The 19,313-nt window shown below is 40.1% G+C and overlaps 1 protein-coding gene across 11 annotated transcripts in view; it reads left to right on the top strand.

The window, feature by feature from the left end:
* Positions 1–19,313, top strand: part of GIGYF2 (GRB10 interacting GYF protein 2) — a 93,705-nt gene that overhangs the window by 63,670 nt on the left and 10,722 nt on the right. For 5 of the 11 annotated variants that reach the window (XM_019542862.1, XM_019542863.1, XM_019542866.1 and 2 more), the window contains 8 exons: positions 3,058–3,224; positions 4,211–4,302; positions 5,293–5,400; positions 5,979–6,079; positions 6,684–6,784; positions 7,455–7,616; positions 11,000–11,101; positions 18,676–18,834. In XM_019542862.1, the coding sequence (XP_019398407.1) occupies positions 3,058–3,224; positions 4,211–4,302; positions 5,293–5,400; positions 5,979–6,079; positions 6,684–6,784; positions 7,455–7,616; positions 11,000–11,101; positions 18,676–18,834 (992 nt within the window). The remainder of the gene's footprint in view (positions 1–3,057; positions 3,225–4,210; positions 4,303–5,292; positions 5,401–5,978; positions 6,080–6,683; positions 6,785–7,454; positions 7,617–10,999; positions 11,102–18,675; positions 18,835–19,313) is intronic. The other 6 variants (XM_019542868.1, XM_019542869.1, XM_019542870.1 and 3 more) reach the window with 2 other exon arrangements.

Raw genomic sequence — 19,313 nt, forward strand, 5'->3', positions numbered from 1 at the left:
GTGATGGTATGGAGGCTTTCTGTTTCTATTTGGAATGCCCCTGTTCCTAGAGAATGCTTTTCTTCTTTTAGCTCGAAACCTAAAAACTTAAGTTGTTATACCAACATGCAGAAAATGGGTGTGAACACTGAGGATGATTCCAGTGTAGGAAAATGGCTTCAACTTAAAACCTGGATGAAGCAGTGTTAAAGTTGGAGCAGCTTTGCTACATTTGAATTGTTTCTGGCTGGTACATACACAGTTAGAAAGTGCCAGCTGTTACTGTTTTAAATGTTCTTTTGAAAGGGTTCAAGATGTACATGTATCTGCACAGCATGGGTTTCTCTGACATAGGCATCAGGGCGTGAAGCAATGCTGCAGTCCCAACAAGCATATGTCTGTACACTATCTGTCAACTATTTCTTTAGCAGTGTTGTACAACACAATGTATTAGAGGTTCAGCTAGTACCAGATATTCTACCCTGTTTCCTCTTTCCATTTGAATGATCCCTGAGGCTTTTGTAGCAAAATTTGGTAGAGGTCTTTACCATAAACGCTGGCATGTCCAGTTACCTTCAGACAAGGTTTTCAGTACTAGTTTTGAAAACTGGTCAGACTTGATTGCAGGCCTTAGCTCTGGGAAATTCTGTTTACAATTCTGCTTTGAATTTCCTTAGTTTTTAATTGATAAGTAATAGTAATAATAAGTAATAGTCTTAATAATTCAGTAGAAACAGCATACCGTCTCCTTTACTATTCATTCCATCCACAAAGAGCACACACCAACTGCAGATGCTCCTTCGGCCTGATGAATGGTATTTATACCCAAAAGCTTGCAAAGAATAATTTTTCCAACTATGTGAGTTGGTCTAATAAAAGATATCAGATTTACCCAAAGAACCTTGTCTGCCTGTGCCCTTAGACCAACACAGCTAGAGCCTGTACCCCTGTAGAAACAACCTTGGAAGCTCTGAGCTAGAGGTAGATTTTTTTAAGAGGAGGTACATCTAGCCCGAAGTTGTAGGTATTACCTACCTTCAAGTTTCTAAGGGCAACAAGAAAACACTTATGTTTTGGACTTCAGTTATGGGTGTCAGACATTCAGCCCACAAGCCCAATCTGGCCCATGGTCTTCTGGACTGGCCCTGGCCCCAGCCCCATCCACTGCATACATCATGTAGAATGGTTTTGGCACCCTGCTTGCTGCAGGCAGCATAGGGGGTTGGTCTGAGGTGCCATGTGCAGACCTCACCCCGGATCCCCTGTGCCCCATGCAGCATCAGGTCCTGCCTGTGCATTACAGGCAGCATGCATCCCATGCCAGCCACAAACGCCAGCCAGTCCAGCATGGGGTGGCCATGCATGCTGCATGTGTCGTAGGGCCAGCACGGGATGTACTCCACACTGCCTCACCATACCCAGAGCCCGTGCACAGGGCTGGTCGGCAGAGCACTGCACAGAGTGCTTGTCCTGTGCCGGCCCTTTGCTGCATGCATGGCTAGGCCTCTGGGCCTAGTGAGGGGCATGTACCACCTGTAGCATGTGGGCTGGGCCCAGTACTACGTGCAGCACAGGGTGTCCAAAGTACAGACTGTATGTGGGGGTGGGGGCGGGGGACCAACCCCCTACACTGCCTATAGCTCCAGGTCCAGCCTACATACTGTAAGCAGTGCATGCCCCAGGCTGGCCCCGGAGGCTGGTATGTGTGGCACCTAGGCAGGACTAGCACCAGAGGTGCTCTGTAGGGTGTCTGGTCCCAGTCCAAGCTGCAGACTGGCTCAGCCGTGCTCATCCAGCACAGGACCTGATGAATTTGACACCCTTTATTTAGATGGTGTGAAGAAGCAATTTTGCAAGTCAGCTTGTTTAATTTTTATCTTACTTTTGTCCCCTTACCATATAGTATTATGGTAGAGCTTAGAGGCATCATTCTGTCCCGGTTTGTTTGATACACTATGTATATACAATGAAAAATCTGTCCCTAACGCATTTAATCTAATCAAAAATGGATAAATGTTACCTCTAAAAATGCCTGAAGTGTAGGTTTTCTTTGTGGACCTTAGCCTCCAATGAGCAGAAACCCTTTAATTCTTAAGAGTTTTCAATCATGGAGGACCATAATAGAGCAGAGTGCAGGCCAGGTTCCCTGCTGGTTCGTGCATATACTTCCAAATATAAACGTCTTTTCTGACTCTTCCAGTCAGTTACTCCTTGACTGTATTTGGTGAAAGTGCTCTTGAAGGATCTTCTGCCACATCAGCTTTTAGGGTCCAGTTATAATTGCTGATTGGGTGTAGACTCTAAAAGAAAATTCTGTCCACAGCTCTGCAAGCATTTTTCTTTTGGGATATCCCTAAATTTTTGCTCTCCAGGAGGGAAAAATTTTATAAACGTTTGGTGTACAGAGATGACAAATTATATAGTCCCAATTCTGCTTTTGTGGAGTTGTCGTCTTTGCAGGGTTCCTACCCACTCGTCTGTTCTCACTTTGGAGGTTCCTTTTTTCCCCTTGTAAATTCATTTTAGAAACTTGTCTTGTACATTTTAAGGAAGTGACAGAAATACTCAGTGGGCATTACTTATTGAGTAGAGAGAGAAATACAGAAGTACAGGGGGGTAACTGACATTTTGTTGCTACCCTCAAAAATAAAATCTGGAAATGTAGGAGGTCTGCTGACCTTACGCTGAGGTGCTTATTCCCACAATCAAGAATATTGCCAAATATCTTTAGAGAAGCAGAATTAGCAGTTTGCATTTTCTGTGTGACTTATTCTGGAACAGTTGTAGCGGCAACATGTTAATTATGTAGAGAAATGATATACCAATAGATGGCAAAAAATGTATACACATTTATCGTTAGTGTCAGAACTGCTGTGTTCACACTGTTGTGAACAGACCTAGAATTTGGAATGTATGTTCTGTTCAGCAAGACGAATGTGCATGTATCTTTTCTTATTCAGAACAAAAGCAGAAATCACTAATGTTAAAACAGATGCAGTATTCAAACAAGTGTCATGTTCTTGGTTCCCTTTTTGCTGAATTTGCCCTTCTCTACATGTATTGTTTGTGCTATTTTAGGTCCCTTCAGTAACCAGGAGATGGCAGAGTGGTTCCAGGCTGGGTATTTCACGATGTCCCTGTTGGTAAAGCGAGCATGTGATGAGAGCTTCCAGCCACTTGGAGACATTATGAAAATGTGGGGCAGGGTTCCTTTCACTCCAGGTCCAGCACCACCTCCACAGATGGTAAGTGTTCAGCAGTCACACAGATCAAACAAGGGATTTCTTACAAATGTGTTCTTTGCATAATAGAAGGCAGGGTAGATTTGCACTTTTATAGACTAACTGAATCAGAGATGGATAGGATGAGGTTTTGTGAGCCCAGGATCACCTCATCAGACACTTTGCATAATGCTGTAAGTCCTCTGTCTTGGAAATGCATATGCTTTTAGCACCTAGCATGAAAAGCTTCTGGAAGACTGTGGGTCTCAGGCCCTTGATCAGCCCAAACCTCATGAGGTATCTTCCCCGCTTCTGTATCACCCCATTATTGCCTACACCACAGCTGTTGACATTATGCTACTTCCATGTGAAGTGGAGCCCTTCTAGGAATCTGGTTTTTTGTCCTGGGCAGTAGAGAAAGTGGGGTGAAGGGCAGAAAGCTAGGAACAAAGCATTTCAGGGTAATTATTAACAGTCTTTCTGTGCTCAAGGACAGGTGCATTCTAAACCCAAAGGGAAGGACGAAATGAGCAGTGCTGGGTCTTGCCCCATACACAAGTTCAGCTGTGCTTTGAAGGTCAGGCTGAACTTTCACTTTTTAGGTTTTGAGCTAAATATAGATGATTAGTTGATAGAAGGGTAGGGTTGTCCTTAAGATTAGTTCCAGCACTTTAGACATAATCTTGGAGAGGTCACCATTTTCATTTAATTTTAAATAAATTCTTATGTGCTTTGCTGGGTCAGAGGCTTCAAAGCTTGGTTGTGACGTGATATCTATTTATGCTGTTGTATACCAGCTGCATGTTTCTTCTTGTGCACTTTTTTTGCATGCTTCAAAGCAATTTGTTTACATGTATTCGGATTTCTGTACCAGTGGGTGTACCATTTGTCCCTTTTTTCCTTGACCCATGGAGTGTAGTACTGGACTTCAGTTTTTATTGTGTGTATCTGATAGTTTGTTGCAATATATCTAATATAATTTATCTAATATGATTTATTCCCAAACGCAGGGTGAGCTGGACCAGGAGCGGCTGACTAGACAGCAAGAACTCTCAGCCTTGTACCAAATGCAGCACCTGCAGTACCAGCACCTTTTGATACAGTAAGACTGGGCTTAACTTCTGATCATATTTTCCATGGGTTGTAGATCTGGCATTGATGCTCCTCCAGCAGCAGTGATTTCCATTCTCAACTGCCCATGATCCTAACACCACCTATGCTTAGAACAGAGAACTGGCCAACTTAGGGCACGCTGTCTTATTCTTTATTATTTATCACATACCATCAGAGTAGCTATGTAGTTAGCAACTTGCCTGGTCAAAATGAGTCTTGGCCATACTTGCAAAGGGGTTTTGAGGATTTGAAGTTGAGAGAGTAGACTGTCTGCACATGGAGAACACCAGAATCTGTTTCTATTCTGTTGACAGTTTCTTGTTAGTGGGAAAGCTGTTGAGAATTCTGGTTAGATACCCATTGTGTGCCCATTGAAGGAATTGCAGTCCTCAAGAGCTGACCTTTTTCTGGCCCTTTGACAGAATCTTAGAGTAAGAAAGCAGTTAGTAATTGGATAGATGCACTAAAAGCTGCATGTGCCTTGTTTATGATCTTTGAATGAATGTCAATATAGGACTCCTGGTGTGCTAAGAAATCTGCTGTTGTATTGAGGATATGGGATCACTAGAAGCCTTACCTGTTTAGAGGATCTCAGAATTGGAATCAACTTACGAGTTATCTATACATTTCTGGGAAAAGGAAAACAGAAATGTTACATAGTATAGAATTTAAAAATTGGGAGGAAATAGTTGGTTTGCATGGTTTGGAGTGAGGAATTTTTTTCTGCTCAGATATGTTACTTCACTTTTTTTTATGCTTTGACTTTTTCAAGACGCCTATTTTGTGATTGCCTGCAGGAATTAGTGTGTGCATCCTACATTAGTAGACATTATTCAGGGAGATTTAAGTACATGTGGGACTTTGGCAACTCGGATGAGGTCAGGGTACAGTTGCAGCTTGTAGACTAATTGAATCAAAGATGCGTACGCTTTCTTGAGCAAAGTAAACCAATTCCAGTGACTCTGCTTCTCTTGTGAAGACAACAATATGCACAGGTGCTGGCACAGCAGCAAAAAGCAGCTCTGTCATCTCAGCAGCAGCAGCAACTGGCTCTTCTTTTACAGCAGTTCCAGGCCCTGAAGATGAGGTGAGTGGACAGACTTGAGCTGGTTATGCTTTATCTTACAGTTTTGTTGTGATCATCTTGTATTTGCATGAATCTGGTTCACATTACTTTCAGTTATATCTAAGAATGTGCAAACAAGAGTGACTGTGAAATATTCAACATTCATCAACCTTTTAACATCTTTTTTTCCTTTGGTTTCTGCTTGGAAGAGTATTACCTTGCCTTCTGACTTGGCAGTTCTGTGAGGAAAAATAATATGCAAGGTTCTGACCAGAATTAATGAAATATTGTTTTGAGGCACCTCACTTTGCTAGATTTGATCTGTCCCTGCCAATTGAAATCTATAATTTTACATATTGCTGATCAGGTTGCCTGTGAACTGGTACTTATGGAATCCCAGCATGTGGCTGATTCAGTGTTTGATCCAGCAAGGATAAGTAAGAAACATTTCTGTTTAATAGCATCAGCATAATATTTTTGTTTTAAATAGAGGCTTGAAGAAACCTGTAATGACAAGTTACTTAACTGAAAATTTTCACTGCATTTTCAGAGTAGACCATTCCTTGGTCAAGTGTTGAATCTTCCTGCTTATATTTCAGAATATCGGAACAGAACCTCATGCCACCTGTAACAAGGTCTGTGTCAGTGCCAGACACTAGCTCGATTTGGGAGCTTCAGTCAGCAGCCTCACAGCCTACAGGTATGACCCATTTCTAGAGTAATATAGTCTCCAGAACAAACTCTCTTGGTTCAGAATCAGACCTTTCTTCTTACAGCCTGTTCTGATGCTTGTCCAAATAACTTCTGGGTTCATTCATCCAAGCTTCTGTTTGACATGAAAATGAATTCAGCTCCCCTTGAACTCAAGAATAAATTCTGTTCTGTGGGGGAGGGGAGAGTGCTGAGACGAGCAAAATGGCCATGCTTTGCATTGTTGTAGGAAATGTTCAGCCAGATATAGAGTTTGCTCTGTTTGTATTACCTGACCAATGGGCTTCTGGTTTCATGGAGCGATTGGGTATTGAACAGCTGGGTCTTGTCCAAGTTTGAGAGGGAAAACCCATCTTGGCACTCTCCCCTGAGAGCTTTCAGGGGAATCAGGCTATACTTTCTTTAGGAAGATTAAAGGTGGTCCCCTGCTGAAGAGGATCATGTGAAAGGAGTGTGCATCTATGATTTCTAGTTCTTGTCATCTAGTAATGGATCACACAGGACTTCCCTGCTTTCAGTCTGTCTGCTTGCTGTTGCTTGTGGATAATGATTCTTCTACTGCTTATATAACATTATTTTTCTTGCCTCTCCAGTCTGGGAAGGAAGTAGCGTCTGGGACCTACCCATTGACACTGCAGCTCAGGGACCAGCTCTAGAACAACTTCAGCAGCTTGAGAAGGCCAAAGCTGCAAAGGTCAGAAATTATCATGTACCTGCAAAAAAATTAATTATGGATTAGCAAAATGTAACTGTGATACTCTGTTAATAGTTTTACACTGGTGAGTGAAACCTGTCTTAACTGTCTCTCCTGGGGTTTTAAAATGGGCTTTGCCCTTTGGATCAAACACATGCACATTCAAGCCAGTTTTCTTTTTACTGTTAGAAGTTACATAAGAGCAGAACTTCTGCTGCTGCTACTCCTGTACTTACCCTCCTCTTATATCCCAAAACTTTTTTTAGGGAACAGAAAGAATTTAGTTTGGGGCTGTTTGCAGCTACTTTAGTACTAGGTTCTCCTTTAGAGTCATAAGACAAAATAGTAGAAGAAATCCTGCTTCCATGATGACATCATGGCAGCTGCCTCTGGCTGCTTTACGTCTAAGTAGTTTAAGAAAGTGGTACAGGAAAACTGATTTGGAGAACCAAACACTGTTTTTACACCAGTAAATTTCACACCAGAAATTTACTCTTAGCATTGCCTATGGGTAACTCAAGAGCGCTATAGTTGCAGGTTGAACCCCACAGGCCAATTAGCAGCTGAGATGCTGTCTTCTAATTTCTGAAATTTTTCGTTAAAACATAGTATAGAAGTACTTTACCTATTCTAATCTTGTATCTAAGTGTAGTTTTTATATAAACTGTAGCTAGAGCAGGAGAGGAGAGAAGTGGAGATAAGAGCCAAACGAGAAGAGGAAGAGAGGAAAAGGCAGGAGGAACTTCGGAGACAACAAGAAGAGCTACTTAGGAGACAGCAGGAGGAAGAAAGGAAACGACGAGAAGAGGAGGAACTGGCTCGTAGAAAGCAGGTGAATCTTCTCAGTGTGGTGTACTTCTGTGGATTCTATTTTAGTACTCCAGTTTTATAGGAAAACCGTGTAGAAAAACATGTGAGGTCTGATGTATTTCTGGTAAGTGTGTATGAAGACAGTTTTATTAGTAGTATTTCTTTCATGGTTACTCGGACATTTCTTTTTCAGTTCTTGCCCTTTCAAAGACTTGCCAGAGATTTCAGAACTGGCTTTGTATGTCTGACAGTTTCAATTCAAATCAGATTTTATTTTTGGCCTTATTTATTTGTCAAATAGCGTTTAAAAAATAATTTTCCAAAAGGACTCCCCAGAAATGAGATTACATTCACTGCCCGCTTAGTTAAATATTTGTTAGCCTTGTAGTTAAAGCCCGACATTGTGAGGATTCTAAATCTAGGCATCTCACCACTGTTAGCAGACTTGGTTTTTGGAGTATTGATTTCCCAGTTAGGTTACAAAGTGCAGTACTTTAAAGAGGACCAAGATTTAGGAAAGTAAATTTGAAGCCAAGCTGTACTTTTCCTCATCTTCAATTTAATTCCGTTAAAAAATGTATCCAATACTTACAGGATTTCTGGTTTGTCAGAATCTAGGTACTGCTTACCATAGTTTACATGACCTCAGTCATAGTGGACATAATTGCTGACTCCTCTGGGTTTCTGATGGTGAAAAGTTTCTTTTGGAAAAATGGAAGAGTTTGCCAGGGTAGCATTGTTCTTATGGGTTAGAAATAGGACAGTCCATTTCTTGTTCTGAGAGGGACCTGTGTTAAGAGTCACTCAACCATTCTGTGCCTTGCCTTTCTACCTGCCCATGTGGGGGTGGGGGTTCCTATTTCACCTGGAGGCTTTTAAAATGTAAAAGAGTTTGTGTTATTACTTAAGCAAAATTATCATACTGGCCTGGAGGAGAGGAAGCCTCCCCACTTTTCCCCTCTCCCCCGTTTTTGACAATGTCCTAATTTTTTTAAAGTGTAAAAGAGAACAAAGCTTCATTTTTAAAGTTAAATTCTTCCTTAAATAGAAAGACATTAGAAAGTACACTAGTCCAGGATAAGGGACATTTAAACAAGCTTTTCTTTTCTACCATATGAGCTGTAGCCTTCCATCTTCTACCATTCATTTGTTTGTACCTTTCTTGTGTGCATCTTTTTTAGTCTTCTGAGTTAGATTCAGTAATTTTGCGTTTTTGAAAAGGCTTAAATGTCCATAGTATATGGTTATGGACATTGGATGCTTGTGAAGTCCATTGTACTTAGAGTAAATCTGGGTTACAGATATTGAGATTCTTCCATGTCTTTCTAGTATTAAGTGGACTACTGCACCGTGTTTTTGCTCTTGCCATAGTAGTTTAAATTTGTTTCTAGTATCCAAGTGTACCTTGCCCGTGTGTCTAATGTTGCTTCTCAAATTTGCAGATCTATCTTTTTGAGAAAAATGGGGAATAATCTTTTTTTTTTGAATCAGGAAATGGCATTTTGGTTTTGTTTACAGGTTTTTATTTTTTTTAAATAAGTGCATTTTATTTCTTTTTTTTCCCTTGTGAATCATTGGACCAGTTTTTATTTTTCTCAGGCCTTTTCTCCCAGATTTCAACATTTCAGTGAGGTTGTCATAGAAAAGTACCTGTAGCAGACATGATTTAGAATGTATTCAGAGTGATGGCCACCTGAATTTCATGTTAAGCTCCTCTGCCTTTTGTATTATTTAGTAAAATCCACATTACCCACCAGTCAAGAAGTCAGATAATTTTAACAGTGCTTTAGAATACTCCAGATCAAGTCTGACCCCTTTAACTTTTTCAGAGCATCATGTCTGCTGCTTGAGTGCAGTAGTTCAAAATCAGAGACATGATTGAGAAGTGATTAGTGAATCCTGCTGTTCTCTGGAAGGCTTGTTCTTAGTCAAGAAATCTTGCTCTTTTTGTGGGATGGTTTCTAATACATTTTCTGAAGAATTTGTTTCTTACCAACAAAAGTCTGGGCGTAGAATCATAGAAAATTAGGACTGGGAGGAATCTCAGGAGGTCATCGAGTCTTACCCCCTGCTCAAACCAAGACAGACCATCCTCAATTTTATGAACTGTATCATGGTCTTTGTGTCAGAGGGCAGATACATGAAAGTAAAGATTCTTGCCCTTTAAATATATCGTCCTGCATCTCATGCCAGATCTGAAAAGAACTTCAGGTAGTTGTTGGAACACTTAAGATGGTGAGAGACAAAACTGATGGCTATGCCTCCGTAAGTGGCAGGAACCAAAAAACGGGCGCAGAATCTTTGCAGGAGGAGGAGGCTGCAAGAGATTCTTAAGAAAAAAATACTGCTCTGCTTCTCTTCTTTCCCAGAACTCAGGATCTGGTTTACAGATAGGAACAAATGGGAGACTTGCATTAAAAACTCCATTATTACTTTGTTTTGACCCATCTGGATTTTTGGCTGAAAGCAGGTCTAAGTTTGTAGATTCCTAGAGATAGCAAAAGGAAGCTATGCTGTGTTTTATTTCATTTGGGCATAAAGTCAAGGAGCCTTCTTATGACTGGCATTTATATTCCTCTGAGACTTGAACATTTTTTTCTATTTCTCTAGGATATGAATTAATAGGGGTTATGACTCAAGCTAGGTTTACACAATCTAGTTAGCTCTGTAACTCCATTTTAATTAAGTTCTATATTTATTTCCATAGTTTTTAATAGTTTTAATGTCTCATCTTGATGTACATGGAACCATTACAGTTTGTACTGGAAAATATATATTTATAGCATAGCTGGGTACTAAATATGTGCATGGAATCATTGCAGCACTCATACAAAATAGGGCTTTTCAAAGTAACAAACTTGGAAGAATTGTTTTATATCCAGCTTTTTGTAACATGTTTTCAACACCCCCCTCTTTGTAATTCAGTGCATCCCATTCATTCTTTTTTCTGAGAGATCTTAGATTGAGTTGGTTTTGGATATTTAATGGTAAATATTTAGAAAAAAGTCATCTTTCATTGTGGTCTTGGATACAGTCCACTTTTTTGTACAGATTCAGTCACCTCTGGCAGAAGACTGCCTTAGTGGAATTTCATAGACTGACTATTTTTATGGGAAGTTGGTTTTAATGGAAACTGTCTTACATCACTAACTGTGGAGTTGTTACTCCACACACTAATTCTTACAAGTGACAGTCAAAATGAAAACAAGTAACAAAGCTCTTAAATCCTTCATTGGAAAGAAATTAATATTACAACCTTACTTTTAAAGCACCAGGCTGATATTGAAAGCTGATTTCTATAGTGGAAAAAATTCTAGAACCAGGTTACAAACTAATCAAAGATTCTTATCAGAGATTTTATAGAAAGGAAATAATGCTTAACAAATTTGATTAACTTCTTTTGAGGAGGTGACAATGAGAGCTGAGAGGGGTGAAGCAGTAGACTTAATCTGCCTGGACTTCAGGAAGGCTTTTGATACAATACTTCATAAAAGACTAGTATATAAGGTTAGTAAAAATACTGTTGATGGTGAATTCTAAATTCAGTTTTTAAAGAGTTTTTGTAAGAAATTAACAATAGTAAAGGTGATGTAGAAGGAAATTACATGGCAAGCCATGTTGAATCCAGTCTTGTTTATACTATCTTGTACATCAGTAACCTGTATTTTTTTTTTTGCTGCTGAGGGTTGGGGTGTGTATCTTATTCTGTAATGTTGGGTCACCTTTTAGGAATGAAATCAACTGTTAACCAATATTTTGTCTTTCAAGAATTATAATTAAAATTGTCCCCTATAAAGTCTCTGCTCCAAGGGATGAAATCCCAAGGAGACAGAAAAATCTCCCGGCCTTGCCAGCACCATTTGGAAGCAGTCTTCAGAGCTGCAAAGGTGGTAGATTTCATTTGCAGTAAACTCTTTAAAAAACGAAACCAAAAACAAAAAAACCACCCACCTGGAATCTGCTAAGTCAATAGCAATGACTGACCTTTGTAAGCTTTTCAAGTTTCTTTTGCTAGTGCACCATCCAGTCTCATTTTAAATGCCTGACCTGAGATGTGTGTCACAGAATATGTAGGTTTTCAAAATGCATAAAACTGGAAGGAGGTAATTGGAGGATGGTAACAGGACCCCTGTGGAGAAGAATAGGATTGATAACATTTATACTAGCATAGGAACAGGACATATTCAAAGGAACAGTTGTCTCCTTTCACCTAAGCGTTGGTAAGAATAAAGCTCAGAGTATTGTAAATATTTATGGGCTTGATATTCCCAGGAAAATATTTAGTAATAAAGATATGTAGAAGTTGATAAAGCATCCCTGAGTACATGGTTGGGAAGGTGTAGCTCGTTTTCATTACCAGCTGCACCTAGTTTCCATGAACAAAAATTAAACTTTTAAATCTGTAAGTCTAAGTGTGACTAGTACTGCTACTGGAATAGAAGAGGGTTTGATTTAAATGACATTTTCATGCTTCTCTGTGCCTTATTTTACCTATAAAGGACGAAAAAGTAAAAAGGTGATATCAGCTATATAACAATAGATTCCTTTTCAGGTTTTCTTCATGTGTCCAATATGGCAGTGGACAAGCATGAAACACCTCCATCAGTCATTTAGTGATACTGTATATACTGTCATTAAAATATCTTCTATGCTAAATAGTGTTCTTATTGGTGATAAATATGAAAATATATCCTCTTGTAAGAACGCTTTAAATTTAATTTGATTTCTGTGCCTTAAGTATTACAGACAGATCGTCCTACAGTTAGGAAGATTACGAGATGTACAAGTTGATGGATCTTTATTTTTTTTTTTTTTATTTGCTTGGTGATTTCTGACTTTAGGAGCAACAATAATGCCTTTTTTAGGGAGAAAAATGAATGTATTTGCTTTAAGTAGAGGGTTTGTATTAAAAGATGTTTACAGATCTTACAGATGTTTAAAAATAATATTGCTACAATATTTACTATATGATTTTTAAAATGAAAAACCTTCAGTGGAAAAAGATGAATATTGAAGTGGAAAGAGTACCCAGCTATGTTGTTGTATACCAGGACTACTGTTTTTACACAAATGCAGTAAATGAGAGGAAGAAGTGAAAGAAGTCTCATTTGTTTCCTGTATCCAGAGGGCAACAAGGAATGGCTTAGCGGCAGTAAGTGTGTCACAAGTGGTCTTGGTAGCCTTTGTGTGGCACACAGCAGATTGGGGAGAGGAAGGGGCACCCCAGTGGCAGATAGGGCAGGAAGCAGAGCAGCAGATTGGGCAAGGAAGGGAGATTGGAATGACACTTGGAGGATGCAGGGCTAATTAGTGATATGCCTGCAAGGGGTGGTGCTCTGCTGTTTTAGAGGATGAAGAATTAAACATTGTTCAAATGTCTGTGTGTTTGCCCTTAATTTTTAAGATGATGTTTCCATTGATGTCTATGGACATGTGAAATGCATCTGTCACTGTTGGAGCCTGTGTTGAGGTACATGTGTAGATTTGGAATCTATTGCATGAAGGAGGTAGATGCTAAAATAAACTGGGAAAAGCATAGGTGCTAACTGACAACAGTTGCAAGGACTCAGGGTATAAAATGCTGTTGATCTTTTTAAAAAAAAAAAAAAAAGTAGTCCTCTGATTTATATAGGACCTATGGATGACAAATGATTTGCCCAATTAGAAGAGTTCACAATCTAGACAACATAAATATGGGGTTTTAGTTACAGTTTCTGATGAACAGGGATCCTGGTTTTCTCTGATGAAAGAAATCCCCAATTTTTTGGATTAAAAAAAGTAACCTGAAATCCTCATTTCTGTGTGATTAAAATGAAACACCACTATAGATATCTATATATTTATAAAAATGAAACACCACTAGTATTTATATCTATCTATTAGTGGTGTTTCATTTTAATCATGGAAAAATATGGATTTCAGGTTATTTTTTTTTATTCTGAAAATTGGGGGGTTTTTTCTTAACAGAGAAACCAGGATCCCTGCTGATAAAATTCAGAGCTCTCATTAATTAGCCCCACATGATGGATTAGTGGCTCGCAAGTTGCTGCTTGACTGGCCTTTATGTACAACATTGATATACACATTTTTTCTTTTGATCTCTTCCTTTCCAATTTTTGTGCTTTTATTACAAGGTCTTGTGCAGTCAATATTCTGTTTTTGCAATCATTACAAATATCATTTTCCTAAAATCAGTTTCCCAGTTACTAGAAATACCTGTTGTAGATAACAAAACTGGAACCTCTTAACTTGAAAAAAATATTTTATCTGAAGACCAGTCACCATGTATGTGCTTAAGTGTAGGTCAGGAAAGCAGTGTTGACAAATAAATATATAGTAATAGTCAAAGTGATAAATAGAAAGTCTTAAAGGAATTAATTAGGTCTTGATGCCATTTTTCCAAAAATGAGCTATTCTGTTGTGTTGGCTAACACTTTTTTTAGATGCAAATGCTGTACTTTTTTAAAACCCTGAGCTTAATTATTTGAGGCAAGAACATGTAGACAATTCTGATGAATCAGACATGATGATGATGATGATGGGCAATCACTCGCAAATGAGTAAGATTTCTTCCAGGGATCTTAGTAGTGAGGTTGTCTCCATAGCCCAATTCCAGATCCACATTTCTTTTCGCAGTGAGGACAGGCGTTTCCAGGACAGATGGGTACTGTGTTGCTGCGTTGGATGTTCTGATATTCTTTTTGTGTGTTCCTCTTTTACTCTTCTGCCTGTCGACGAGCTGTTTCAAAGTGCTGAGGTGCTACCCAAAGAGCCTTCCTCCATTTTGGTCAGTCCTGAGCAGGAGTGTCTCAAGCGTTGATGTGGATGTTACACCTCTTCATGTTTGCCTTCAGGGTGTCTTTGAAGTGCTTTCTTTGCCCTCTGCTACTTTGCTGATCTTCGCTCAACTGAGAGAGAGAGATTCTCTTTGAAAGGCAGGAGTCAGGCATGCAAACAAAATGGCCTCTCCAGCAAAGTTGGTTTTGGATGATCATAGCCTCAATGTTGTTGAAATTTGCTTCAGCCAAGGTTTGTGCATCTATCCTCCCAGCTAATCCAAAGGATCTTGCAAAGGCACTTTTGGTGGTACTTTTCCAAGCTCTTGAGATGTCTTCTGTATGTGGTCCAAGTTTCCAAGCCATACAGCAGAGTTGGAATGACAATGGCTTGATACACCAAGACCTTCATTTCAACAAGGATGTCATGTTTTAACAAGACTCTCTTACTGCAGCTCCATTATGGATATGGCTGTGGTCTTCATTTTGGACTTGAGTTTGTTGAGGTTGAAGAGTCTTGTGTCTGTGTCCATCCTATATGCAATTTCAATTCCAGGTGGGAGCTTTCTGTCAATGAGGTGCATTATGGTGGAGATGAAGATGGAAAACAAAGTTGGAGCAATGACACAACCTTGCTTCACTCCCATTTTTTCACCTCAAATGGTTCTGTTTGATTCCTGTTGCTGAGAACCCTTGCCGACGTTGTCATGGAGAAGTCTCAGAACACTAATGAACTTGTTTAGGTGGCCAGTTTTGGACCAGATTTTCCACAGGGCAGTTTACAGAATCGAAGGCTTTAGAAAGGTCGATGAAGGCCAAATAGAGAGGTCAGTTGTTTGCAACGCTTCTCCTGGATTTGACATGCTGTAAAAATCATGTCCGCAGTTCCTCAAGATGGTCTGAAGCTGCTTTGATATTCTGGGAGAATTTCTTCAAGTGGGAGAAGGTGGTTAGTGAGGATATGGGATGACTTTCCCAGCAGTGGCTAACAGTAAGATGCCTCATAATTTCCACAGTCATCTTTGTCCCTCTTCTTGAAGAAGGTAACAATCAACGCATCCCTTAGGTCAGCTGGGATTTCTTCCTTCCAGATTTTAAGGATGAAGATGTGAAGCTGACATGCAAGTTGTTCTCCTCCTCCTTTGAAAATCTGTGCACGTATTCTGTCAGAATCGGCTGCTTTGTTATTCTTCTTTTTCCCGATGGCACTCCCGACCTCTGCCAGGGTAAGTAGCAAACCAAGGTCTTCTCTGATTGCTTTTTGCAGAAAGTTGTTGATTTCATCCATCGACAGTTGAGTCACGATTCTGAAGGTCCTGGAAACGTTCTTTCCAGCAAGCATTGATGGATTTGCTGTCTTTCAGGAGTGTTGTTCCATCCTTTGATCTTAGAAGATTGAGGCCTTGAGCACTAGGGCCATAGACAGCTTTGGTAGCACTGAAGAAGCCACAAGGGTCACAGATGTCAGCAAAATGTTGGATTTTTTTCTTATTTCTGAATCCACCATTCATTCTTCAGTTCTCATGTTCTCCTCTGCAGCTCTGATTTTGCTTGTTGGTGTCCATTTTTCTTGATGGCAGAGTTGATGCCATTCTGCCAGGCACAAAAAGCTTGTCATTTCCTGTCCATGAGACCTTGAATTTCAGTGTCATTTTCATCAAACCAGTCTTGATGTTTCTTGGTCTTGTATCCTATGGTATTTTCACAGGATGAGAGAATAGCTATCTTGAGTCCCATCTGATGATCCTCAACTCCTCCTGGGTGCTCTGTTGGTAGTGTCTCATTTGGAAGTTGCTAAAATTCTCTCTGCTTGAGTGGGTCCTTCAAGTACTTGATGCAATCTTGATGGACATGCAGGAATGGATGAGGCAGTGGTCAATCCAGTAGTCATCAGTGCTAGTCATGACTCTCATAATCAGGACATCCTGGTGATCGTGACTCCGAACAATCATGTAGTCAATTAAATGCCAGTGTTTTGATCTAGGGTGTTTGCAGGACGTCTTGAACTTGTTCCTTTGACGGAACAGGGTATTTGTGATGACAAGTCTGGGTTCTGCACACTTCATCAGGAGAAGGACCCTGTTAGCATTTGAATTTCCAATCCCTTCTTTTCCAGTAGTACCATTCCAAAGTTTGGAATCTCTTCCCGCTGGCATTAAAATCTCCAAGAAGGATGATCTTTTCTTCCCTTGGGGTATACGAGAGGATGGCGTCAAGCTGTGAGTAGACGTTCTCCTTCATGATCTCATTGGCATCGAGGGTTGGGGCATATGCACTCGCAATTGTTGCCTGTTGGTTTTTGGCGAGTTTCAGATGGAGAGTCATGAGGCATTCATTAACGCCAGTTGGGAGTTCTGAGAGTCAGTTCACAAATTCGTTTTTGATGGCAAAATGAACTCCATGTGTCTGTGCCTCTTCTGCTCCCTCTCCAGAAGGTGCATCTTCCACCTTCTTTTTTCAGGTGTCCTTCTCCAGCATGTCAAGTTTCAGATTGCAAACAGTGACTGGCCCCCAAGAGAAGGACAGCAACCGTCTCTTGGGAATTGAGTAAGTTCAACACTGACACTGCTGCGCTTAGTCCATTAAGATGCATACGTTCCACATTCTGAAAATCATTTTTGTTTCTTTGTGACTGCATAGAGGTGATCCCACGGGATGCAGTTATCTAGTCAGGAACAGATCGAGGCAGACTGTTTGGGGCACCTTTTCTAGCCCCCTCCCCATGTGGGGTGAGAAGAATGGATCCTAAATAGGACTGTTCTCAGGATCATTGGAACACACAAGCCACTCTTCCACTACAAGGTGGTGATCTCCAGAGAGGAAATGAAACATATGAAGCAAGGGAGTTTCTTTTGGAGCACTCACAGTGCCTACCTGTCTTTTGAAATACAAAACAAGTAAGCTACCTGGGCATCGGTAAATTGGAATTTTTGATTCCAGCTCCCTGTGTTTCTATTTTATACATATTTGCTTGTATTCTCTGATCGAACAAAATGCAAAGTGATGCCCATCCATCCAACATCGGCCTCTTAGTAAGAGCAGCATCAGCCAGTAATTTGCTGGGTCTCTTTCTGGCTGCATTCTTGATCTTCAGCTATAGTTGTGCTCCAGAATGGCTCCAGGCTGTGCAGTGCACCTGTCTCCAGACCTTCCCTAACATAGTGCCTCTAAGCCTTGATAAAAGGAAGAAGTAGCTAAGAGGTAGCCATTTTTTTCCTTGCATTAGCCAAAAAGAAAAAAGCACTCTCCTGAAAATTAGTTTTAATTGCGATGCAGAAAGATGGATAAACTCTTACTTCATTACAAAGAGTAATTGTACTCTGTTTTCTCATCCTGGGGATTATGGAGTTTTGTACATCTCATAAGAGGCCATTATGCAGATTTTGATTAATTATCTATAGTTACCTATCATCCTGGCATATTTCTCCATGCATTCCGTCCAGTATGATGCTTAGTATGTTGCAATTCATCTATGCATTGTACATGGTTTTAGAATTCACTTCCGTGATTTGCCCAAGTCCAAAATTAGTATGACCTTCTGGCCATGGTGCAAAATGCAAAGGTACATAACATGCGATAATGCATTGCTCCTAGAAAACTATTAAATTACATTTGGAAATCTAGTAAAAATAGGAAAATATGTATTTTTTGGGCCTCTAAGAATCAGTGCTTAGAAATCTGCTTACCTAAGATGAGGAGTAAAAATATTGAGCAGGGCAAGAGGAATGATACCAAAAGAGGATGAAAAAAATACTTGAGGTTTTAAATAAAAGATAAAGCATGGATAAGAATACCATTTGCTTGATTTCAGGATATTAAAGGAAGGAATAAGGGATATTAGAAGCAACTAAGATCAGGACAGAAGCAAGGAGACAGTGATACTCTGGCTACCTGTCCTGTAAGAGGAAAGAAAGAAGAGAAGCTTAAGACTCCCTGTTGCTGCTCTCAGATTTTCAGGTCGTAGGCAAAAGAAAGAAAAGTATCTTGAAGTCTCTTGATGGTTCTCCTCCTTTTTCTGCCTTTGCATCCCCAGATTGAACACTAAAGCAGAATATTGGATGATTTCAGATTCTTTGGAGTTTCTGTTCTAGGAACAACCACTGTCTGTCTCTTGGATGCATGTCACACCAGAAAAAAAGATGTTAACCTGTGTCTCTGGCATTGGGATTCTAGTGTTTAGAATAAGCATTGTTAATATTAAATTGTGGAGCTTTCCCTGAGAGTTTCTCTGGCCAGACTGTGTTCAGTGTCCCCATTTAAGAAGTGAATTGGTGTATGTTTCTTATCTTTTGTTTCCACCTTTAGGAAGAAGCCCTGAGAAGACAAAGAGAACAAGAAATTGCACTAAGACGGCAGCGGGAAGAAGAAGAGAGACAACAGCAGGAGGAAGCACTTAGAAGACTGGAGGAGAGGAGAAGAGAAGAAGAAGAAAGGCGGCAGAGAGAGGAGTTGCTTCGCAAACAGGTGAAAAGTAGCACAAGGGATTTACTATGGTCAGTTATGGGAGGTGCCAGAGCCAACTGAACATTAAGACTTGCTCTGCCAGCTGGGGAGAGACTGTTTCCTTTAGCTGTGGAACTCCGCATGGGTAGTGTGAATATAGATTGAGTTTCCCTTTGAAACAGGTTACAGATAATCAGAAGGAAGAACAAGCTTTGTGCCTTCTGCACTTCATTTTTTAGATGAGTATAGTATTTTCTGAATGTTTTGCTTTCCAGCACATTTGATTGTGGCTACAGGCAGGTTGCAGCCTCAGGTTTCCAGTTTTTCCCTAATCTAAAGAGGGGCAAGATGCATACAGTATTCTACCATAAAAGCTTAAAATAATTAAATCCTGTTATAAGCTACCGTGTTTGAAACCTTTGCTGCAGAATGCTGTATCATTGCAACTCTCCTTGTACTTCAAACGTGCCAGTCTGCTTTTCTCTACTCTGCCAAAACTA

Source organism: Crocodylus porosus, unplaced genomic scaffold (genome assembly GCF_001723895.1).
Source record: "Crocodylus porosus isolate Cpor-Errol unplaced genomic scaffold, CroPor_comp1, whole genome shotgun sequence".
NCBI classification, from domain to species: domain Eukaryota; kingdom Metazoa; phylum Chordata; order Crocodylia; family Crocodylidae; genus Crocodylus; species Crocodylus porosus.